Source organism: Ambystoma mexicanum, chromosome 1p (genome assembly GCF_040938575.1).
Source record: "Ambystoma mexicanum isolate Mex_15411 chromosome 1p, UKY_AmexF1_1, whole genome shotgun sequence".
Lineage (NCBI taxonomy): Eukaryota > Metazoa > Chordata > Amphibia > Caudata > Ambystomatidae > Ambystoma > Ambystoma mexicanum.
The window spans coordinates 1,099,066,004-1,099,091,543 of record NC_090921.1 but is presented as its reverse complement, the minus strand read 5'-3'; the positions used below and the strand labels follow the sequence as shown (position 1 = coordinate 1,099,091,543).

The 25,540-nt window shown below is 44.1% G+C and overlaps 1 protein-coding gene across 1 annotated transcript; it reads right to left on the bottom strand.

The window, feature by feature from the left end:
- Window positions 1–7,850: 7,850 nt before the first annotated feature.
- LOC138569263 (olfactory receptor 6N1-like) lies at window positions 7,851–8,786 on the bottom strand. The gene has a single exon (XM_069647128.1). It carries the CDS (start codon window positions 8,784–8,786, stop codon window positions 7,851–7,853), a length of 936 nt encoding a protein of 311 aa, XP_069503229.1.
- Window positions 8,787–25,540: the final 16,754 nt, after the last annotated feature.

The window sequence follows — 25,540 nt, the reverse complement described above, 5'->3', positions numbered from 1 at the left end:
TGCACACAAAATTAAGGTACTGGTGGTGCTGAATGCGTGCCAATGATGCTCAGAGATAGAAAGGGGGTGAACATGTAACTATTACTGTTTTTGTTGTTTTAGATGCACCCTAGATCTTGGCTGATGATAGTGGGGAGTTCTTATGCAGTGCAATGCAGGAATGAATGGCTTTAGATGAGTTAGGACACAAATGATTTGCCTTTTTAGTTTGCCATTTATTGAGTATGCAAACAACATAGTAGTTTTATTGTAGTGTGCTTTATGCAGTGGTGTCAGAGATTGCAACTATGGATGGCTTTGGACAGCGATTATAGTGGATCGATTATAGTGGATCGTAGTGGATCATAGAAATAAAACAACGTCGCAGTGCTGTGGAATGCATGTTAGGTATGAGGCAGCCCCTCCTGAGAAGTAAGCAGCTGATAACACTACTGGAACTGAATCTGAGCCCCACGGCTAGAGGTTGCCTCGCAGATATGACAGAGAAACCATTTCACAACTGCGGCAATAATCCTCCCTTTCTCTTTCATGTACCTGTTTGTTATTATACATGTTGTTTCATGGGTGGAGAATGGTTTTAGCCACTCCATTTGTATATACGGTTGAGCCAGGCCTGGGGGTAGAGCAGTGAGTGGTCCTCCCATGCACTGGTCTGTTTGCATTACAAGCCGTTTCTCTCCACTTCTGGTCTCCTGTGTATTATTTGTGTCTGACTGCCCGAGGGATCGTGGGGTAGCAGTATGAGCCTGTAACATGCATTGCCTAGCATTCCGTTACTTGTATACTTTCATTGGGAATGGCTGGATATAAAGCTACAATAGTACACCTTTTGCTTAATGTAGTTCAACAAGGATTTATAAATTTGTCAGTTTGGTTTCTTTTTTTTTTTTTTACAATCCAAAGCGAAGAAGAGATATGGTCAGTCATGGACCCAAATTGCAAATTGGATTAAAATCCCAGCTTCTCCCCATAATAAAACTGTGTGATCTCGGGCAAATCATTTTCTGTTATTGCACCTTTTCTGCCAAACATTTTAGTCCATAGAAGTGATTCAGTTTATAGTGTAAACATTTTGAAAAAGCCTCCATAACCATTTAATAGAATATAAATGTTGTTCCATCTCTTCTCTATGTATATAAAGCAGAAAATCTGTTAGTTCGTTCCTCAGACAATTTCACAACGCTTCACCTATCTGCACACATGTTTGCATTGTTACCTGTTAGGACCCTCTGGACATTACTGGCTTCATGACATTTGGACACCCCTCCCTTTCCCCCGATTTTCAGCCCCTTCACAAATGAGATGGTTTCCTGAAATTGTCGAAACTTCAATTTGGTCGTAGAAGGACTGAACAAAGCTGCTCATTTGAAGAGACTCAACGCAAGTAAAAAAACGAATGTTTCAAGGGCTTGGGGCGCACCATTTCTGAGACATTTACACCGCAATGCACCACAAGGCACTGCAGCACACCACAGTGAGGCGACAAGTGGGGAGAGTGCACAAGAGGTTCCAGTATGCTGTAGAACGCCAACTCGCACCTCCCCTCCATGTCCGCTCCGGGGTATGTCAGCTAGCCACAGGTGCCCATTCTCAGTGCAGTTTACTTCAGAGCGCAAAGCAAGTCAAGCGATAAGCAACTCAGAACAGCGACCTACAGGATCATTCATTTTCAACAATTGATGAGTGTTATAATGTCTGTCTACAGAACCCGTGCAGAGTACATGCAGTTTTTATATTTTAAAATATTACAAATCAATCATATGAACTTCAAAAAGTTGCCTCTGACAGGTGCTATTTCCACATTATCTATATCATTTTAACATTCTTACATTCAAGAGTGTGACAGATTAAATTATTTTTTTTGTCAATGTGCTTTGAAGATTTTACCTGTTGGTAAGGGAATCGTTGTTTGCTTCGATGTGCTCTATTTGTAATTGCTCATAACAGTGTAAGCTCCTAATGCTGCGCTGCAGCTCCTCACACTGTCCCACCGCCACCAGATCCTCACATGGCCCATCAGTGCAGGCACCACATGCTGTCCACCAGTGACAGCTCCTTACACCATCTGTCAGTGCACCAGCCCAAGTTTCTCACACTGGCCACCCCAGGCAGATCATTACTGTACCTGCATGTTAATCACAGGGGGCGCAAGCCACTGAGCTACATCATGCTAAGGATCATTGGAGATCTAATACAACCACGACGCCAGAGAGACCTTGACCTCAAAATGCACTGCTTTAAGCACTTAAATCCAATATTTCCTGCACGAAATGCCCCCTCTTTTGCCTTGCCATCTTGATTTACTATGCCCATTTTCACTGCTTTGATCAACTACTTTGCAACTTTCCTTCAGCTTTCGGATCACCCAAATATGTCAGCAACATTACTCCTCTGCATGCAGGCCCCGGCCCCTACCAAATACAAAATAACAGATGCCGTTCTAGGTGGAACATTAGAGCAGAACCGCAGGCAATCACTAAAGGAATGAAAGTAGGGGCTGGAGTGTCAAGAGTTCCCGCAAAGCAGGAGCTTGTAGCTGTGAAGAAGCAGCAACGTAACTGTAAGCGGCGAGCCGCACAAGCAAGAAAACCCTCAGTGAGTTGAAATGAAAGCCTGAGGCCAGCCTCTGCTTTGCGAATCGTGATGGTCTCTATTGCCACCATGGAACACGGGCCAGGTGGGACTTATGTAAAGTCTCTGGAAAGATGGCTTCCCACTAAGGATTCTGGTTATTTTAGTTCTGATGCCCATTTTGTCATGCATCTCTAGGGTTGATATTCCTGGCAGTGATTGAAGTGCTTTGTGCTCCCACAGCACCCTTCAGGTTACATTTTGACCAGTCATTCCCCACCATCCCTGCAATCCTGTTCCGCAAGGGTCAGTCCTGGGTCCACTTAGCTTCACTCTCTATACCTCTGCTCTTGGCATATTGATCCCCCCTACGACTCCGCCTATCAGCTCCTCACCGATGACACTCAGATCTTCTTCTCCTTTCCCTCCTTATCTGACAAGCTGCGGTCAAAAATGTCTAACTCTCTCTCCGCCATCAAATACTGGATGGCATCTCACTCACTCATGCTCGTGCTCAACTCCACTAACTCCACTAAAACCGCCCATCTCTTCCTTTCCCCCTCTTCTATTCGTATCTCCTGACCACCTTCTCTACTATTCTTCTGCGCGCAACTTTGGTGTTGTCTTTAACCCATATCAAAACTTTTCACTCTTTATCTCCAAATCTGCCATTGCGGCTAGACTTAATCTCCTCAACATCAGGAAAATAAAACAACTTCTTCTCTTCAGCACTGCTAAGCACCAAATCTCCTCTTTAGTACTTTCTCAATTTGACTACAGTGCCAGTCTCCTCTATGGCCTCCCAACTATACATGTTGCTCTCTCGACAAAGACCTAAAAATTTCATATCTGTCCACTCTTCAATCTGCCCCTCTTCACCGCCAATTCCACAGCCCATCGTCAGTTAGGCTGGTTATCTATGAAACAGAGGGCAAAGTATAAACAAATTCTCATCATCTTGAAGGTTATACATGGACTTGCATCACCCTACTTATCGGCCCATCTCACTCCCTAATCTCCTCCTTGCTCCCTACGATCCTCCCCTGCTCACCTCCTTGCCACCTCTCGTACCCCCTGCGCTCCCCTTTTTATTAGCACACTCTCCATCTCCTTGCTCCCTTACTTTGGAATGCTCTTCCTCTCCCTCTCTGCACGACTCCGACTCTATCACTAATTAAATCCAACTCCTCCTTTCTGAAGAATCACTTTCATAGCATTGCACGCCAACATATCTCCCTATTCTCCTCTCCCCCTAGCTCTCTTCAACAACCCCACAGCACTTATCCGTCACACCACCATCTTAAACTTAGCACTTTCTCCACTATCCCGTTTCTATATCATGCTCTACTGTTTTCAACCCTGGTTCATGTTTCTACCTCCCCTGCATCATGTGGTCTTATATCCACATCCTCTCCCCCATTCTTAAGGATACTGGTCCTCCATTCGGTAAATGAATGTTAAATATTTTGTAAGCAGTTGTGTGTCAACAATGCATTGCATACCTTGTAATTTCCATAAATAAATAAAAAAATATGTCTTTTTTTTTAACAGACATGTTGGTGCTGCCCAGCCTAAGGTATCATAGCATCTTGCAGTCAAGAACTCCAACGCAGGTTATGTTTCTCACTTCAATCGCTGACACCCTGAGAAATGCAGGTTGCAGACGGGCTTCTTGCAGAGCCAGCAAAGAGGTGGCCAGCCTGAGGGAACCAACTACTTGAAAGGCAATGAACTGCCTATGTTTCAGGTCTCGAGCCCATGCCTTGGAATTCCTGACGCTAGCAAAGCAGGGTGTCATGGTTTCAAGCTGCCATCTTGGAACGTTTTATTGTTCTGAAAACACCTGTTTAAGAGAAACTATGAAACCAATGCCCAATAAATCTTTACATTCTTGATGAACATAATATATCGATGCTGCTCCTGCCCAATGGGCTTCCAACAGTGTGCAAGCGGAGGGATCCTGCCAGTTTGCTCTACTCTCAAAAGACATGGTATTTCCCCAAGAGTGTGCCACTGTGCCTTGCAGGGCTATATTTCCCAAGGGACATTGAGGCGTACAGTGTTAGAATACGGTTTCGAGGAGCAGTAACTAATGGGCCAAGAGCAACTGCTGCTTGAAACTGCTGACTTCATGAGTGACAAAGAAACCGAACAGATGTCTTACCACCAGAAGAGCAAGCAACCACTTCATCTCGGGAAGTTAGCTCAGTGGCAACGTGCTCGCCTTGGAAGCAAGACGACACAGAGCAACACAGGTGCACGTTATAAATAACCTATCGTATCATATCATACCTCGCAGACCTGGAGCACTGAAGTGCCAAATCGGTCCCTATGAAGTCAGATCAGAGGAGCTGCAGAGCAATGCAGAACTGCTCTTCGCATCAGTGATAATTCCAAGATGGTGTCCAGGTGCAGAAGTGGCCTGTTTAAATCCAGAAAGATGTCCAAGAGGAAACTGTTTGAATCCAGAGAGAAAGCCACAGCTCAGAAGGGAGTGAGTCACAGTGCAGCGCAGAGGGACCAGTTATGAACCCTGGGAATGTTAAGGTCAAGGAGGGACCTCTGTTGTAAACAGAGTTGGTCAAGCAGGGACTTGTGATAGCTTTAGAGAATCCAAGGGGCTGGCGGTAGCCCCAAAGGGGGTAAAATCCGAAGATTTCTGACAAGAAAAAGAAATGTGAAACTCAATAACCTCGGGGGAAGGCATGAAGAAGTATGTGAAAGCACAGAGGCCTGCATTCAAGACTAGACTCTGAGTAACCACTTCAAGAAACTTCCCCAAAGCATATTTCTGTTTGTTGATATAGAATAGGGATGGAATGTTAAGAATAGGTTTTAAAATTGTGCTTTGGTAGCTCGTTGGAAAACTTATATTTTAAACGCAGGGTGGCCCAGAGGCTACATCACTTATCAAGTATAAGATTTGGGACCTTCATTATGCCCCCTACTTTTGAACTTTCGTAAATTTGCAGTATATGGCCCAAAGTTATGGAACAGGCTTCCATTGGAAATTCGGGCCATTAAAAACCTCCGTTTGTTTTGCAAAAACTTAAAAACCCATCTGTTCAAGTGACTGTGATAGGATGGTGCTAATGTAGGAGCTCCTTTAAGAGTAATGTTTGGAACCTGGTAGAGATGTGCTTTTTATGCCTTGTTCGCTTGTACGTATTGTAGATTCAATCTGCGCCCAGATGCAATTTGGTTCATCAGGTGCGCTATGTAAATGCCTCAAAATCAAGATCAAAATGATTTTCCATCCGATGCTCTCTTTCTGATGGGCAACTTGGATGTGCAGTATTTATACTGCTTAAGGTTATTTCTGCGTGTTGCCTATCCATTATGACCAGTCTTTCAATCAAAGCTCCGTGAGGTTCCAAAAACAGAGCATGGTGGAGAGGAAACATTCTAAGATAACTCATAGCATCAAGTATTTGGTAGATCTGTTCTACATTTTTCTGTTAGTTATGGCTGGAAGTTGGTATGCAGAAATAAGGAAGATCAGACATAGACTCTGCAGATCATTTAAATGCCAGTCTTTAGGATGTTTCAAGAATCCTATGGTTGATCTTTTCAAATGTTCCTGATAGATCATATGGGAACATGAGACATGTATTATCATCATCCATGATGTGGTGGGTACATCATTTATTACTGGTGACGGACCTGTTTCTGTGCTGCATCCTGAGCCGAAGATTGGTGTTCTCTCAGGACCTTCATAAGTAGAATGTCAATTAACTTGGACGAAACCCATTTTCCCAAAGCATTTGCTATTAATGGTAGCGTGGTGATGGGGGAATTGGTTGTCTTGTGAGAGATTTTTGAGCAAGGAGTTTACTTGGCTTGCTTAAATAATCTTACATCAAAATGCTTGGTTGAGGGAACTGCTGACTTCATTGAGCTGCAGTTGTGTGATGTTTTTGAATAGTGTATTGACAAGGGGTGTTGGATGATGTTCTCAAGTGTACCTGACTGGTCTGGTAGATGTGATTGTTTTTTGTAGCTTGGCAACTCAACATTAGGTTGAGTTGTATTGATATGGTCTGCCATACTACTATGGTTGGTTTTTGTTGTCATTCACTCTGGCGGAATGGTAAATGCTGTTTAACAATGAGGACATTTTGTGAATTTTGAAGAAGAATAATTTGCCCAAATGAACACATTTTTATTGAGTGGAGATCTCAATAATGTGGTGGGGTATTTATGTGCTTTATATTTTGGAAGAAAGTTTTGGGTGGGTGTTTGCCTCATGAATTTGCGATTTGGCCAAGTCTGATTTACACATTATTCACCAGTTTATATTGTTTTCACATTGATCTTTGGGGTGCCGAGGTAAGCTCCACTTGACTTTTGTGGACAGAGGTTTTATGTAATAGTGAAGTACTCGTTTTACAATTCTGCAGGTGGCTGAGTAATTTAGATTGGTGGGTTTCACTTTATACTACTTCTGTATGGCTGCTGTTAGAGTCTGGTTTTTACTGGATCTTATTGTGCAGTGATTAATAAAATAATAGTGACAGTTTCACAATGTTTTGGTCACTTGTACACATTTTAAGTTGTTTGGGTTGATCAGTTGTTTTGATTATTTCATTGTTGAGTTGGAAGTACATTAAGAAGTTATTTAACACATTGAGCAGTGCTTTGTTGTGGCATCCTTCACTGTGGTTCTTTTGATGTTGAGCATAGTATTTTCCGGCTGTGATTGTGGTTTCTGTTGACTCAGTTAATTTTGTTTATGGATGTTTACAGGGTTTTCTTAATAAAGCGGTCTCTGTCATGAGAAACATATACCTACAAATCTGCAAGGCCAACTTGCTCATCAGGTTCTCCGGCTTTAACTTGGAGAGCATTCCATATCCCTGGCAGGAGGGAATGCTCATTCTAACTATCATTGCGAAGTCATTTGGGAGTCTTGGATTTTGGACTTTAGCATTTCATATTTAGGCAGTGCAGTGGACTGTGTGTCTGTCATTCGTCTTACATTTCCCCCCAAGGTTTATTGATTATTTTAGTATATACAGATCACTCAAAATGTATATTTTAAACAGCAAAGATGAAATCAAAATGAGAAAAGATTATAGAAACAGGACACATGCTGTACCACTATGCACCCTCCAGGTGTTTTTGTCTCATGGAGCCTGTTTGGATACAGTAAACATTCACAGACCTATTTTATTGTGTGCAATTCATACCATGATTGATTGAACACTACATATTTTCTCAAATTTAAAATCAAATGTTTAATGTTTCTACCTGTATAAAGGGACAACTGTGCAAGGCTTTTAGATAATGATCCTCTCTCGCAGAGCCTTCTTTATAGATCTTTTTATTTCTTTGTTTCTTAGACTGTATATGATGGGATTCATAAGAGGTGTGAATACGGCATACAGCAACGCAATTACTTGATCATAATTAACAGAGCTGCTCTTTCTTACTTTTAAATACATGAAGGCAATGCTGCCGAAGAAGACAAGGACCACAGTTAGATGAGAAGCGCATGTAGAAAAGGTCTTCTGCCTCCCTTCGGCTGTGCGGATCCCTAGAATATTGCGTATGATCTGTATGTAGGACAGAAGAACTAGAAGAGATGACCCCATGATGATGCAGACACTAACGATGAACTCCACAAGGATGTAGAAGGATGTGTCCAAGCAGGCCAAGCTCATTAAAGGAGGGAAGTCACAAAAGAGGAAGGGGATCTGGTTCGGTCCACAGAAAGGCAGAGCAGAAATCAGGGCAGTTTCAATCACAGGACTCAAGAAACCGATGATCCAGCACCCTAGAGCCAGACGCAAAGAGAATTTAGAGGTCATGATGGATGAGTAATGCAAAGGTTTGCAGATGGCTAAATAGCGGTCATAGGACATAACCGTCAGCAGGTAGCATTCTGTGGCCCCTAAAGAGTGTAAGAAGTAAGCCTGCAGGAGACAGCCACTGAAGGAAATTTGCTTATATTTTCCCAAAATGTTGGCCAGCATTTTTGGGAAGATAATTGCAGTACACCAAATCTCAAGAAAGGACAAGTTGCTGACAAAGAAATACATAGGCGAACTAAGGTTTTGATCGATCCTGATAACCACAAGAATTATAATATTACCCATGAAAATAAACAAGTAGATGAAGAGCATCAGGATGAACATACAGACATGGAATCCCTGAATGTTTGCAAACCCCAGTATGGTGAATTCAACGACTTCACTGTGATTACCAGCCTCCATCTTCCAAATCAATCTGCAAAAAGAAAAGAACATCAAATAACATGTGAATGTTACAGATAGTACTAGGAATGGACTGTCGTATGGGAAAATAAGGAGGTTTATCAACAGGCCAAACCCTCTGAAAGGTAAGTATATCTGTGTCCATATTGCTTTGATATTAAACAGACTCTTCCTCAGACTTGCTGGACTTTAACAGGCCTAGGCCAATCAGGAAATATGTTTGTTTCCTGTAGGCCAGCCTTCCGAAAATGTCACCTCCAACTCTTTCTGCCAATTTTACAACTCAAATCCTATTTTTTTCATAGATGCATATTATACCTGTCTGAATAATGTCCTTTGTTTTCTGAATACTGAGGGTTCTTGGATTCCTGGGTTATTGCCTAATAACTGTATATGGGGCAGTGTTATTAAAATATCCAGGATGAAAAACCACACAGAGTACACACTCTACAAGCGTTCCATAAATTGGAACTGTAGCCAATAGCTCTGTGATTAGTTTTATCAGGATGCTATAGTGGTGGCAGGTACACACAAATTACTGGACTCAGAAGGTGAGGTTTAAAGTCTTTGTTTCACAGCGCAAAAGGATCAACACAAAAGTCAACTTAACAAATTGAAAAGTTTAGAGATAACCAAACAAGATATCTCACCCTCGGGTGACAAATCTTGCCATCCCAGGGTGGTTGCCACCCCTTGTCATCTAGCTGCATGCAAGCTTTCCTGGTTCCCATACCCTTAGCTAGCAAAGCACAAGCCCACATCAAAGTCAGATCCTTGGAGTCCCTTGGCCATCCACCACTGAGGTGGTTCCACCAGGTGTTGGTACAACAACTTCAGTTTCTCCAAGGGATGGAGTCAAAGCCAGGAGGCTCTGCTGCCACTCTATACTTCTCAGTCCCCCTCTCTACCTTCAATGTCACACCCATGGACGTCCTTTCTTCTAAGTTCCATGCTACTCCTGTTGTCTCTCTCGGCATGGGTCTAATGCCTCCTTTTGCCTTCTCAACCTACCCTGACCAAACATGGGCCGCTCACTCCTCCCTGCTCTTAATGTCTTCTTCACCACCTTCTCTTACCACCTCCTACTTGGGTTCACCACCTCCACCTGCTAGCACCGACTGCTCCTGGTTTTCACCACCCCTTCCTGATGTGGCCACTACCTCCAGACTTTCACCACCTGTTTTGATGTTATCACCTCCTCCATACTCTCGAAACATCTTCCTGATGTTACCACTACCTTTAGACTCTTGGCATCTCCTCCTGATGTTAACCTCTTCTGTAGACTTGTGCCCCCTGTTTCTGATATAACTAGTTCCTCCAACTCATTACCACCATCTCTGGATGACATGTCATCCAGACTCTCCCCACTCCTCCTGCAATAACCACATCCTTCAGCTGATAGACACCTCTTTCTAATGCTATCAACTGTGTCAGAAGTCTGCCACCTGCTCCTACTATAATCACCTCCTCCAAATCTTCACCACCTGCGTCTGCTGTTACCCTCTCCTCCAGACTCACACCACCATCTCCTGGCTCCATCTCCCGCTCTTGCCTCCAACAGCATCTACTCTCCCACAGTCATTTTATCATGCCCCAAATTCTTCCAACCACCAGCCAAAACCTGCTCCAACAAACCACTCTGTCTTACTGAGCTGTTTGCCTTGCATAGGGAGATCTCCCATCCCCATGGGTGAGGGCCTGGCCTATGTTTGCTGACAGATTTAGGGTGGGATTGGCTTTTATTTATAGCCTCACTTGTACCCAGTTGAGGCTTTGGGGGATGGCCTAAGCCCATATAAAGCCTAGCAGACATTTTTGATTTCATGTCTGTGTATGCCAAGGATCTGAGGGAGTTGCCTGTGAAAGGAACAACCCTGCCCGCTGTTGTATGGAGTTAAGTATAGTATTGAGGGGAATGGTTAAGCATGTCTCTAACCCTATGTTCCTGTTTCTCGCCATATTTGAGGTTGTTTGGTGCCTTTGCGGATTAACAGACTTCAGAATGGGGTATGCAGACACAAATGTGTTCAAGGGCCTCATGGACGGATATGCAAACCTCATGGATTTCAGGAAGGTATGTTTGAGGACTCTCAGGGCTCCACAATGTCAACCTGTTTTCTCTTTATGCATTTTACCTAAAGGGGGCAGGCTTTTGAGGTATTTTACTGGAAAAGGGTGTCTGGCGGTGCTGATGTGACTATCACCTGGAAAGCGGCAGAGACAAAAGGAGAGTGACCAGAGAATCCTCCCCATTCCTACCTTGGTTGTAATCCAATGATTTACAGAGGCACCTGGACCCCTGAGCCACTGCCCTGGTTTTCCACAGAGGCAGACATGTGCCTTGGTTACAGGGGCAAACTGCTTCCAAGGGATTAGACATGTTTTGATACCACTTTGGATCAAGGGGATTCCTTCTAGAGGAAAGCAAGGGTATGTGTCTAATACTCTACTGGCAGAGGGATTGTGCAGGTTGTGCTCTACTTATAGCAATGATGTTTGTCACAAGCAGTGTCTTTCAGTGGGTCAGAATACTCATGTGAATGCCTTACCTTGCCCTGGTTTTGTAGATAGTGCTGCTTTGGATGCAGCTTAATATTTATCAGGACGTGAGTCCATGCATTAAGACCTCAAACAGCTCAACGGTAGTCAGTGTGGTATATTTGTGAGCCGAATTGTTCATAATGCTGGTTGTTTTCCATCCCCTGTCCACAAAGGGAACATTAAGGACTTGGTGAAGGACCATATGAAGGAGAACCAAAGGGAATCACCATCCTTGTGTGTTAAATAGGGGTGGAATTGATAAAAGGGCTATCAGAGTGCATCTACAGGTAGCTCTCCTGTTCATACAATTCTGGTAAAAAATGAATTATAGTTCAGCACCCCTCAATGTTATGACCAATCATATCTGGGAAAAGGTGAACTTTAAGAACATCTCTAAGTATATTTAAAACTTGGGGCACACAAAGTACAAGAATTAAAGTATAAGCAATATCATTAACGAGAGTACAAACAGCCGCCAAAGGCTGACTTTGAGTGTAAAAACAAAGTTGTATGTGAGAAGATCCACCTGAAACAAAGCTGACACAGGCATAACTTTATAGTGGATCCCAAACACAGGGGGGGGAAACGGTGTATATAACAGGAGGCATAAAGATAGAGAGGGGTTAATAGGAATGTTTTTTGAAGATCAAACTGATTCTGGAAATAAACCCTTAAAATCATGGACATCGCACATTCAGCCACTAGGTCAATAAGAAAATCTAAACTGCATAAAGGATATCTGCCCGTAATATGTGCTTGTTCTCTCTAGATTCCATATCCAAGAGTCAATTTAGGGATTTTAATCAATATTCAGTTTTCAAATGATTTCACAAATAGGAGAAGTGAAGGCTCCACTCAGCCATAATATTTCATATTCCCCCAGTGGTGCCTAGAAAGGTGGTTTTTAGAGGAATAAGAGGTGCACTATGAATGGCTTGTTGAATGCTGATAACATTAGATGTATAATGATTGTACACTTTGAAATGACCATAGCTGGAATTTCTTTAACACCGGGCCTATTCTGAAACATCAAGGGCCTCTATTGCAGAAACGTAGCGCCACTGAAGTGTAGTTTTTCCACCAGTGCGAAAATACACCCTTGAAAAAATGCATAAAACCAATGCATATTTGCAGTGGTGCTTTTCTTTTGCACTGACACAAAATGTCTGCCGCACCAGCACAAAATTTCATTTATACAGACCTTGCATTTCTCCCCTTATACAAACCTCACCCTGGACACATGGGATAAAAGATCCATGGAACATCTGAAGGCGCATCGATGGTATCCTCTAATACCGGTTGGTTCCAATTATCAACAACCCCTGATAAAACTATGTAACTAAGAGGCAAGCATGTTTTTCATCCCACCTTTCTACTCTCAAAGCAATCAATTGTGTTACCTTTTATTCAAAAACAATTTTTTTGCAGAAAATTGGCGTTGATTTAAAGGCAAGCTTGCCCAATAAGACGGAAATTTATTTCCAAAACACAGCAAATGTACAGACAGTGCTGTGGCGACTGGTGAACTCTTTAATTGGAGGGTTGCAATTATTTGTCACAAATATGCGTGAGCGACCGAGAATAGCAAGGGAGCACCAACCAACTGAGGCAGTTCGATGGGGATCTCACACCGAGAACATTTTCTGAATAATGGGATAAAATGGTGCATTGTACAGCAGACTTTCTGTGAAAAATTGTGTGAAAAGCCAGACAGTTTGCAATCATTTTGCAGGGCAGCGCATGAAAATATCCAATGCATGCAAGTTACCAAAGTGAACAGAAGTATTTCCCATCACATTTTCATGACGACCGTCCCCACAATATATGCCAGTGTAACAAATATGTTCATGCTGGCTATTCCCAAACATCTCCATGCTGGCTGAACCAATACATGCCAGTATTCCCACATAAGAACATACTCCTGTTGGCTTTGCCATTAAAAATGCCATGTCACAATAATAAAATATGTCGGACACATAATAGCACTTATGTTTACTTTGTCATAGATGCACAGGGAAAGTGACATGCCACAGTAAGAAATGGCTAAACTGGATGCACCAAAATGCCATTCTAGACACATAATAACACTTAACATGCTTGCTTTATCATAAATGCACAGTAAAAATATCATGCCACAGTAAGAAATGGTTAAACTAACTGCACCAAAAAATGCCAGTCTAGCCACATAATAGCAATTAAGATGCTTCCTTTATAATAAGTAACACATTTCCCTTGGACAGTTCAGGAAGCCAACCCAGGAGCGCTGCCTCATCTGTTTGGCAGCAGCTCATCCAAAATGGGTCGGTCAACACACCGTCCCCTATTATGGATGAGCAACCCCAAATTGTGACCCACTCTGTTTAATCGAACTGGGCAATAAGCTGAAATCTGTTTCTCTTACCAAAGTGTTAATGTTCTAAGAGTACAACCTGCCAGTACACCACGGTTAAGCTAGAGGGTACTTCATTTGGTGTCTTTTGTACAAATCAAAATTGTTTCTTGAAGTGTTCCACAAAACGTGCTATTAGCAGTGCCAGTGCCATCGTTCTAAACGGTATGATGTTAGTGCAATATGAAAGCTGAAATAGCGAATTTTTAAAAACATCAGAGCAGTAAGATGTGCATTAGAATATTGGTTTTAAGAGCATGTATATTTAGTACATGTTTTCCAAGTGTCGGTTGAACATGGAGCCAATTGCACCTGCAACTCACCACATTAAAACACAAAACGTTCACATTGCAACACGTATCAATAGCCACAATGAAGCGGCATATGCAACAAGGATATTTGTTACAACCTCTTGAGAGGAAATGCTTACTTTTGCACACCCAAAGCCTTCTTCAATTGCATCTATTTATAGATACCTTTGCTAGGCTTCCATCCAGTAGGTTCATCTCAAAATGGCAAATCCACACACAATTCAGGAGAAACCCAACTTTGGAACTCCATTTTGAGTTGTTTAGGGTTGAGCAGTTGTTTTCATTATTTCATTGTTGAAGTGGGAGTACATTAAGAAGTTATTTGACTTTTTGAGCAGTGTTTTGTTAGGCCATTCTACACTGTCCTTCCTTTCATGTTGAGCATAATATTTTCTCTCTGTGATTGTGGTTTCCGTACACTGTTGACTCAATTCATGGTGTTTATGGATGTTTGCCTGGTTTACATAATAAAGCCCTCATTACAAGAATCCGGGTCAGATATAAATGCTGGTAAAAGTGGTGGTAATACCAGGATCGGCACTTTTCCTGGACCAGTAAACTACAGGTTTGCCAATGCAGGTTCCCTGATTTAATTCCAGCCAAGAACTCGAGGTAAATCAGGCCTTCACTGGCGAAAAACAGCTGGCATTTCCAGCACCAGTATTACCGGTGCTGGAAATACAGACAATCCCCTCCATGGAGTTCTGCAGGACTCCATGGAATGGGGATTTACCACCGTTTCTGCCATTAGTAATATCCCGGTGATTCCGGGAAATCAGGCGCATGGAAACAGTAGGTCAGTTTGCCGGTATCCCGCCAGAATTACTGGCATGATACCAGTGAACTTAATTAGGGCCTTGAAAAACATATAACTTCAAGTGTGTAAGTCAAACCTGCTCATCAAGTTCTCCTGCTTTAACTTGGAGAGCATTCTAGATCTCTGGCAGGAGGGATTTCTTATTCCACGTAGCTTTGAGTTGTCATTTGGAAGTCTTGGATTTTGGTCTTTACCATTTCATATTTGGACAGTGCAGTGGACTATGTGCTTGCCATTAGTCTTTAGTTTCCATCAAAGTATATTGATTATTTTAGTACATACACTTAAAAAGTATATTTAAAACAACTATTTTCAAAGGAAAAATCAAAATGAGAAAACCTTATAAAACAGGACACATGCTGTACCACTATCCACCCACCAGTAGCTTTAGTATCACAGAACCTGCTTAGATACAATAACCATTCCAGGCACTATTTTAATGTGTGCAGTTCATAACTTGATTCATTGACAGTTTATATTGTCTAACATTTTAAATCAAATATTTGATGTTTTGACCTTTATAAAGGCACAACTGTGCAAGGCATTTAGATAATGATCCTCTTTTGCACAGACTTCTTTATGGATCTTTTTACTTCTTTATTTCTTAGCCTGTATATAAAAAGATTCATAAGAGGTGTGAACACAACATACAGCAAAGCAATGACTCGATCATAATTAAACGCTTTTCTGCCTCCTTTTGGCTGTGCGGATCCATAAGTTATTGCATATAATCTGTATTTAGGACTGGAGAACGTGAAGAGATGACCCAATGATGATGCAGGCACTGACAATGAACTCCACAAGGATATAGAAGGATGTGTCCAAGCAGGCCTAGCTCATTAAAGGAGGGAAGTCACAAAAGAGGAAGGGGATCTGGTTCGGTCTGCAGAAAGGCAGAGCAGAAATCAGGGCAGTTTCAATTACAGGGCTCAGGAAGCCGATGATCCAGCACCCTAGATCCAGACTGACAGAGAATTGAGCGGTCATGATGGTGAAAGTGTGGCATCCCAAACACCGGAGAAGAAAAACAATCCAAATGATACAATAGCCACTGCATCTCTCTGAAGGGAAAACAAGGTTTATTACATGCAAAAAGGGTCTAAGATGGTCCCGTAGAACCAAACCGACACAGAGATCATCTTATCGCAAGACATTGCATCTTTTATAGCGGAGAAAACCGCAAATTAACAATACTATGCATAATGAGTACAGCATAATCGCAGCAATCTCATTGGCAATCACCAATAGAACATGCTAATCCCCTCCATCATCCCTTGACTGATTGGTCACATCTATGCTTCCACCATTCCCCTATCTAAACAAAGGAGAGAATCTGCTGCCACAGGTTGGTACTAAATGGTTAATGATTCAAAACCATACTCTATCAACCAATCACTTACATATTGACTTAATCAGTCCAAAGTGCAGAAATTGCCAGAAGACACACACAGACCAACTGGCTGATGTGTTACGCTCACCTGGTATCCACAGGGACGCCACCCAGCTGGGTTACTCGCTGGTATGCTTCTCAGTTTTTCCCTGATGTGGTTAGCGGGGAAGGTTATGCCTGAAAATACAGGGGGACTGTGTTCAAGACTGACCGACTGGGGTAAGTATCCTCCCTCCACCCCCTTATGCTTTCAGTCCCTCTGGCGCCCTCTCCTCACCTTGTGGTAGAATTAGGCGTGCTCTCCGTCCTGCCTACTTTGCAGGGGCGCGTTGTCTTTCATGGGCGAGCGCGGTCCAGTTACTTCACTGACGCCGGCCCGTTTGATATTGTTCAGGTAGGTCTTATTGCTGTTCTTTAGTTTTGTTGCTATCCTGCATGCCTTTCTTTGTTTAAAATGTCTCTTTTTTCTCCCTTAGGTATGCAGAGCTTCAGCGCAGCAAACTGGCTTGGTTGAGCCCCGCTGGTAAATGATGGCACATTAAGAGCGCTATGATGCTGTAAGTAAGCGATATGCGCAGCGCTGCAAAGTCTTGCCTTTGCTAACCTGTGTATTCCTTCCTTGTAGGTCGCAGTGTTCATCAGCGCGAGTGGAATGTCCGGAGTGGTGCCAGCCGAGGGGCGACCAGCCAGGTAAGCCTTTTGAGCATTTCGTAATTTGTAAATGCCTCTACAGCTTTCTTTAATGTTGCCTCTATCTTCCTCTTTCAGGTCATTCTGTCCGGGAGGCGTGCAGATACGAGGAAGCTGTTCTCAGTGGCTGCGAGTGTTTAAAGATGAAGACTGCAGGTAAGATGCTGCTGCTAATCTCCTTGCGGGTTCTGCTTCTCCGAGGTTCGAGGGAATAGCTGGACACGGTGAGCGTCACGTTGCAAGCTGCAAAGTAACACGAAGCATGTTCTGCAGTCAGGGTGTGGTTTATGTAGCCCAGGTAAAGTAGTACCATGGAAAGTAGTTCCAGGCCTGCCACACCCAAAACACTAGACCGCATAGCTTGGTTCTTAAAAACCAAGCTATGTGGATGCCTCCATGTTAGCTGACAATACAATAAAGTAGTTCCCAAGCACATTGTTGTTCATGGTGTATGAGCCTGGCGCCATAGGCGCCAGGACTGGCCCCATGAGGGCTTTTGAAGAGGATGCCAGGCTCTAGAGGCCCGAGTTCTGACTCCACCTGGCCAATGGTTTTGCCAGAGGGGGTTTTGGCCGAGCGTCGTGACAGCACTCCCTCCTAAGGCCTCTCCCATGGTGTTCCTTCTGTCTGGCCCAGGTTTGGTTGGGAAGTTCCGATGGAATTTCCTGATTAGACGTGGTGCGTGGTTATTCTCACTGGGCTCCCAGGATCTATCTTGTGGTCCAAATCCTTTCCAATCGACGAGATAATATAGCTTGGTCCTAGAGTATTTAGAGTCCAAGATATCTTTGACTTCGAATTCTGGTTCTCCGTCAACAAGTATGGGCTTAGATGGTGTCCCAATCTGTGTGCCGGGTTGCATTGGTTTCAGGAGGGACACATGGAATACCGGGTGGATGTGTAGATTAGGTGGTAAATCCAGTTTCACGGCTGCTGGGTTGATAATTGCCTTAATGGTATAGGGTCCTAAGAATCTGGGATGAAAGGTCCGGGTTCCCTTGATGGGTACGAATTTAGCGGCTAACCAAACTTTGTCTCCTACTTGATAATCAGGGGCCTTTTTCTGGTGTTGGTCGGCGAATCTCTTTTGTTTTTCTTTGGCATGAATAAGGTGTTCCTTTGCCCTTTTGAAAGCCTGAGTAATGGTTGTGTGTAGTCTTTACCGCTGGCATTTCCAAGCTGGCTGGAAGGTCTAGTTCAGAGGTACGTAGATGTCTGCCATAAAGGGTATAGAAGGGCGCTTGTCCCGTGCTTGAATGCAAAGAATTGTTATATGCATATTCGGCTATCCATAGTAGGTCTTTCCAATTCCTTTGTTCGTGGTGAAGCATGCACCGTAAATATTGCTCGAGTGTCTGATTGGTTCTCTCGGTTTGGCCGTCCGTTTGGGGATGGTGACTGGTAGATAGCCGAATGTCGATCTGCGCCATTGCACAGCATTTTTTCCAGAAGTTTGAAACAAACTGGCTGCCTCGATCAGAGACCAGAACCGAAGGGAATCCATGTAGCTTAACCACGCCCTCCAGGAACACTTTTGCTAAAGTGGCTGCGTCTGGGAGGCCTTTGAGAGGAATAAAATGGGCCATCTTCGAGAATAAGTCCACAACTACAAGGATGGTGTTGAATGGCTTGGAGGTAGATAAGTGATGAAGTCAAGGGAAAGAGTTTGCCATGGAACTGGAGGAATGTCCAATGGTTGTAGGAGACCAGATGGTTTTTGTTTCTATGATTTATTTTGTGCGCAGACAACGCAGGACTGAATATCCTGAATGGTGTCCTTACGCCAGGTAGGCCACCAAAAGTTCTCTTTCACCTTAGCTAGGGTTTTGGCGATCTCAGGATGCCCTTCGATCAGTGAATCATGATAGTTTGAAATAATATGCTGTTGTAATTCCTTCTTGAGTACATAAAGGCGATCCCTTAAAAAGGGTAGGTGGTCCTTGATGGAATATTATTCTCCTTGAGTTTACCATGCAAGGTGGGCATTAGGATTCATTGTCCGTTGGATTTCTTTTCGTAGTTCTGCTTGTGTTAAGGCTGTCGTGATACCCAAGAGTTTGTCTTCAGGTGTAATAGGTACTGGGTCTGGAGTTGTATATACTATTTCATTCATGCCCATGCGAGATAAGGCATCCGCCTTTCCGTTTCTGACTCCTGGTCGAAATGTGATTACATAATCATATTCGGCGAAGAAAAGGGCCCACCGTAATTGGCACGAGGACTAGGCCTTGGCTGTTTTGAGATATTGCAGGTTTTGGTGGTCTGTGATGACTGTAATGGTGTGTCTGGCCCCCAGAAGGTAGTGCCTCCAGGCTATAAAGGCGGATTTGATAGCCAGGAGTTCCTTGTCCGTGATGGCATAATTAATCTCTGAAGGTGAGAACTTTTTCGACCAGAAGGCCACAGGATGTAGCTGGCCGGTTTCCGGGTCTCTCTGTGAAAGGACAGCCCCCATTGCGAGACTGGACGCATCAGTATCAACGACATAAGGGAGGTCTGAACGAGGATGTCGCAGGATTGGAGCGGAGATAAACCTTTGCTTAAGTTCCTGAAAGGCTTCTTCTGCTTCTTCGGTCCAAGCAAACATTTTATTGTTTTTTCGTAATAGTACTGTGATTGAGTGCACAACCTGAGAGAAGTCTGGGATGAACTGGCGGTAGAAGTTCGCAAAGCCCAGCATGCTTTGTACTCCTTTCAGAGACGTCGGTGAAGGCCATTTCAGAATGGCATCTACCTTGTGCACGTCCATTCTGATGCCTCCTGGAGTAAGGATAAAACCAAGAAATTCTACTTCAGTGGCGTGAAAAAAGCCTTTTTCAAGATTTGCAAACAAGCAATGTTGACAGAGCTTGGTGAGGACTGAACGAACGTGTCTGACATGATCTTGTTCCGAGGCTGAGTATACTAAGATGTCGTCTATGTACACTAAAGCGCACACATCAATAAACTCCCTTAAGACGTCATTCATGAAATTTTGGAATGCCGCAGGAACGTTGCATAACCCGAAGGGCATGACTTGATATTCAAACAAGCCATACTTAGTACGGAAGGCGGTTTTCCATTCATCTCCTTTTCTGACTCGGACCAGGTGGTACGCTCCTCGAAGGTCCAATTTGGTATAAATCTGGGCATCTTTAACTTGTTCTAGCATCTCAGGGATAAGTGGCAAGGGGTAGCTGTTCTTCACAGTGATCTGGTTCAATGCGCGGTAGTCAACACAGGTTCTCAAGTCTCCTTCCTTTTTCGGTATGAAGAACAAAAGACTGGCTGCGGGGGACTTCGAAGGACGAATAAATACATTTGCAAGGTTCTGGTCTAAATAGCATTTCAAATTAAGGTTTTCTGGTTCTGTGAGAGCGTAGATCCTGCCGCAAGGGATTTGTGCACCAGGAACAAGGTCGATCTGACAGTCATAGGGCCTGTGCGGCGGCAATGTATTTGCTTGGTCCTTTTGGAAAACATCCTCGAAATCAAGGTATTCACTTGGCAAGGTATTTGTTTTTCCCAGGGTTGATATTGTCACTCCGGGAGTTATGGGGATACAGACGTCGGGTTTCTCCTCTTGGTAATAGCAGGCAAGGGAGCAGTCACCGGGGAAGGTTAATTTTCGTGCCCGCCACTCTATCAAAGGGTTGTGAGCAACCAACCATGGCATCCCTAGTATTAGCCTGAACTGAGGTGCCTTGATGAGATCGAATGAAATAGACTCCCGATGTCCGTCCTGTCCGTCCGGACACAGCAAGGTTACCCTGGCTGTGCACTGGGTTACTGGTCCGGAAGCGATTTCTGTCCCATCCACGGTGGTTACCTTGTCCATAGTTGGCTTAGAACACAAAGGAAGCCCCATCTCAGCTGCCAGTTCTTAATCAATATAATTTCCAACTTCTCCGCTATCGATGTATGCTTCAACGGCATGCATTCTTGACGACTGTTGGTGGTTAATTAAGATCACTGGTATTGCAAAGTGCGAGGTCAGCAACTCTTTCTTCTCACTCGACAAACTGACCTCTAGGTTTGTCGAGCTTGGTAGTTTCCAGATTCCTTAGCTTCATCCTTCTCTGTGGCCCCGACTGTTCTTCTTGGGGGTTTTACTGAACAGTCCTTCAGGAAATGTCCTTGTTTCCCACAATACAAACAAAGCTGTTGTTGTCTTCTTTTGTCCCGCTCTTGTTTTGTTAATGGAGGCCATATCCCTCCAATCTGCATGGGTTCTACAGCATTTTCAGGTACACGGGGTGTGTTTTCCCTTGGTCGAACATACACAGTCCGAGGGTCCGTCTTAGACCGGCCTGCCTTTCGGTCCTGCAACCGGTGGTCTAGCTGCACAACTAGATTTATGAATTCTTCACAGTCTCTGGGTGGATCAACCACCTGGGCTAAGACGTCCTTTAATTCGCCTCGTAAGCCTCGATGGAAAAACGTGGTTCTTTTGTTTTCTGGCCACCTAGCTTCGGCAACCAGTCTGTTGAAGGTAGCAATGTACGTTAACAAGTCCTGATTCCCCTGTCGGAGGGACAAGAGTTCATTGTCTACTGCTTGTTCCTGGTTATGGCGAGCAAAACTTTTTTCCATTTCTCTCTGGAACCCCCCAAAGTCATGTAATAGAGGATCGTCATGGGTTACCAACGGCACCGACCAATCTGCTGCACTACCACTCATGTATGATAAAACAAAAGCTACCCGAGCTTGGTCGTTTGGAAATGCTCCAGGCCTACACAGAAAATGAAGGCGGCACTGATTGATGAATGGCGCATACTACCTGTGGGTCGCCTGAGAACCTTTATGGTGGTGCCAGGGGCACTGTTCCAGGTAACATGATCTGTACCGGAGTGGGTGGTATGACGGGGTTTTGCATCGTTGGATTGCTTCCAGGTAGCGGCGTCTGTCCTGCCTGTGATTGCAAGTATTGCCTGCTAATCTCTTCAGTGCGTTCTTTGGTCACTATTAGGTCTCTCCAGAGGTCATTAGTCTCTTGTCGGGCAGAATGAACCTCAGCATGAAGCTCTCCTAGTAATTGGGCCAATTGGTCCATTTCTGATGTTTCCATGGCCCCAGGTGGATTTGTTATGGTAGACTTCGTGTTCTGATACGCTCACCTGGTATCCACAGGGACGCAACCCAGCTGGGTTACTCGCTGGTATGCTTCTCAGCTTTGCCCTGATGTGGTCTGCGGGGAAGGTTCTGCCTAAAAATACAGGAGGACTGTGTTCAAGACTGACCGACTGGGGTAAGTATCCTCCCTCCACCCCCTTATGCTTTCAGTCCCTCTAGCGCCCTCTCCTCACCTTGTGGTAGAATTAGGCGTGCTCTCCGTCCTGCCTACTTTGCAGGGGCGCGTTGTCTTTCATGGGCGAGTGCGGTCCAGTTACTTCACTGACGCCGGCCCGTTTGATATTGTTCAGGTAGGTCTTATTGCGGTTCTTTAGTTGTGTTGCTATCCTGCATGCCTTTCTTTGTTTAAAATGTCTTTTTCTCCCTTAGGTATGCGGAGCTTCAGCGCGGCGAACTGGCTTGGTTGAGCCCCGCTGGTAAATTATGGCGCATTAAGAGCGCTATGATGCGGTAAGTAAGCGCTATGCGCATCGCTGCAAGTCTTGCCTTTGCTAACCTGTGTTTTCCTTCCTTGTAGGTCACGGTGTTCTTCAGCGTGAGTGCAATATCCGGAGTGGTGCCAGCCAAGAGGCGACCAGCCAGGTAACCCTTTTGAGCAGTTCGTAATTTGTAAATGTCTCTACAGGTTTCTTTAATGTTGCCTCTATCTTCCTCTTTCAGGTCGTTCTGTCTGGGAGGCGTGCAGATTCGAGGAAGCTATTCTCAGTAGCTGCGAGTGTTTAAAGATGAAGACTGCAGGTAAGATGCTGCTGCTAATGATGTTCCTTTTGTCTCCTTGCAGGTTCTGCTTCTCCGAGGTTCGAGGGAATAGCTGGACACAGTGAGCGTCACGTTGCAAGCTGCAAAGTAACATGAAGCATGTTCTGCAGTCAGGGTGTGGTTTATATAGCCCAGGTAAGTAGTAACAGGGAAAGTAGTTCCAGGCCTGCCACACCCAAAACACTAGACCGCATAGCTTGGTTCGTAGGAAGCAAGCTATGTGGATGCCTCCATGTTGGCTGACAATACAATAAAGTAGTTCCCAAGCACATTATTGTTCATGGTGTATGAGCCTGGCGCCGTAGGCGCCAGGACTGGCCCCATGAGGGCTTTTGAAGAGGATGCCAGGCTCTAGAGGCCCGAGCCCTGACGCCAATGGGTGTGCCAGAGGGGGTTTTGGGCGAGGGTCGTGACAGATTTACGTAAGCAGCAAACTAATAGTTTTACTGAAAAAGTTGCATTAAGTCAGAAATAATGTATTTTAACAGAACTTTATAAAACAATGCAAATCAATACAATATTGTAGTACAAAATTAAACAAAATCAGACAAATTCAATATTAAATAAACAGGACTCACCTACATGGAGGTGAAGGGAAAAAGGAGGATAGATGAGTTGTAAAGGGTAAACGATATAAGAGACCCAGTGGTTGGAGCAAAGACCAAGCCCAATGTTGGTCAGACGGAAGTGCTAAGAATGAAGAAAAAAGATGCTGCTGGCTGCTGAGGGTATGGGTACAGATTATGACCTACACGTTTGTATTATAAATGCTCCTGTTCATGGGTGCAGGAGGACAATAGGGTAGAAAAAGGGACAACATATACCTCAATTTCCAACCGATAAGATCAATAGATGCTATCAATTGAAATTCAACACATCAATATGTGTGTCATGCAGTGTTTTCTACATGTGGTAAGAACAATTTCTTGGATGTTATTCACACACAAAGGTCTATCCAACGCAATAGGGGATAATCAATTATCAAGGGAACCAAAAAATTAAATTGTCCATTGAATACAAAGTACAGTCCAACTGACAGGCCACACTTCAACCCCTTGAGAAGTCGCGTTTCGGCAGTGGTGTGGTTTTGCAAGCCGCCTTAATCAAGGTTCAAGGTATAACTTGAGGACCATGTGGAAGTAAAAGCAATTTTTTAGGGGCTGTGAGTGTGTTCTGGCATCAAGAACATAATAAGGATCAATGCAAGAGAGAAAAATATATCTGTTTAAAAACATATTCAGGCAAAACTCAGATGTAGTTATGGTGGAAAAACTCACCAAGAAAGTCTGTAAACCCCTTTGTTCAGAGCCAGACCTGGCAGAGCAGCGAAACGCCTGAACTGTTGAACTTAGATCGGGTCAGCAACAGAAGGATGTACGGTGCGCCGTTGGGGTTGTACAGTTGCGTGGAGGATTCAAAAGGATGAAGCAGGACACACAGGAAGAGGTTCCTTGCTGTAAAAAAGGGTGGGGGAGGGGGCAGTATGTTGGATGGCGAAAACAGAATAGGACTGAGTAAAAGTCAAGTTTGTATCCTAAGTGACCTGGGGAGCTACAGAGCTACAAACATGTCCAAAAAGTTGTTGCGCAAAAGCAGGGGAATACATCACCAACTGTGTCTTACCTGTATGGACCCTCTACAAGTAGGTGAGTGGGGGAAGAAATAGAGAGTCGGCAGCTGACTGTCCTAGTGTACGTAGAGACTCATGATGCCAAACAACCGTAATTCTTATGAGACGTCTGTTGGGACTGTGAATGGATGCAACACGAATGAATGGTACATGTGGCAGTCTGGCGAGAAAGCTGGAAATAGACACACATGTACCCTAGACATGTGGTATCCTACATCTTCACTCCTGTCCCCACGGTTATGATTGGTGGATTCTCATCAATAGGTTTGTAAATTTGGGACCATCACTTGATGTGCACCTTCCTGTTCCAGATGCGATCAAAGTAACCTGTCAAGACCAACCCAGCTTTCGATGAGACAATAGGCTTTCTTATTAACCCATATGCCATGGTGCACACGAGCTGCACCCATAACCTTGTAATACATTTTTTGGCATCACCTCTGCACTTTCTATCCCAAATCACAAGACATTCCAGACATGGCTCCCCCTTATCTCCTCCCAACTCCAGGTGCCCAAGGATGAAGTGACCAGGGCACTGCTCTTGAGTCTGAATTTTGAGGATTTGTTTGCTTAAGTTTTGTGTCTAGGCGTAATTCATATGGGGTGTCCACCAGGGGTGAGGGCAGTAGTGTTCTAAATCTTTGCCTAGCTCATTGGCATCACAGGACCTCATGCCCTATTCTCATGAATTTGTTCTTCAAATGGGTGCATCCTTTCTTGATCTTTTACCAACTAATTTTCCGTTCCCATCATATTCACGCCCTGCAGCTAGATGTAATTGGTGTGTATCTGCACACCATGGGTGCCTCTGACCTCGGCTTCCCTCCTGGGTAAAGGGATGGGGAATTTATTTTTGGAGCTGAACTACCAGAGCCAGAGATCCACACCAAGGCCTGTGCTCTCTTCTGTTCTTCAATCACTAGGCCTTGACACCAGAAATGGTGACACTTCTGCCAAGTTAGTACACTGACCTTGCTTCTACTACACTATCTTGCTGACTCCATCTTCCGCTTATTTCAATCTTTCCCACACTTCACACTATCCTACATCACTACAATACATCAACTAAATACAGGGGCAATAGTACTGTCCAATCTATGACCTCTGCAATTACA

What these genes read in the sequence shown, in the direction of transcription:
- LOC138569263 (XM_069647128.1), bottom strand. Translation starts at nt 8,786, where the DNA reads ATGGAGGCTGGTAATCACAGTGAAGTCGTTGAATTCACCATACTGGGG.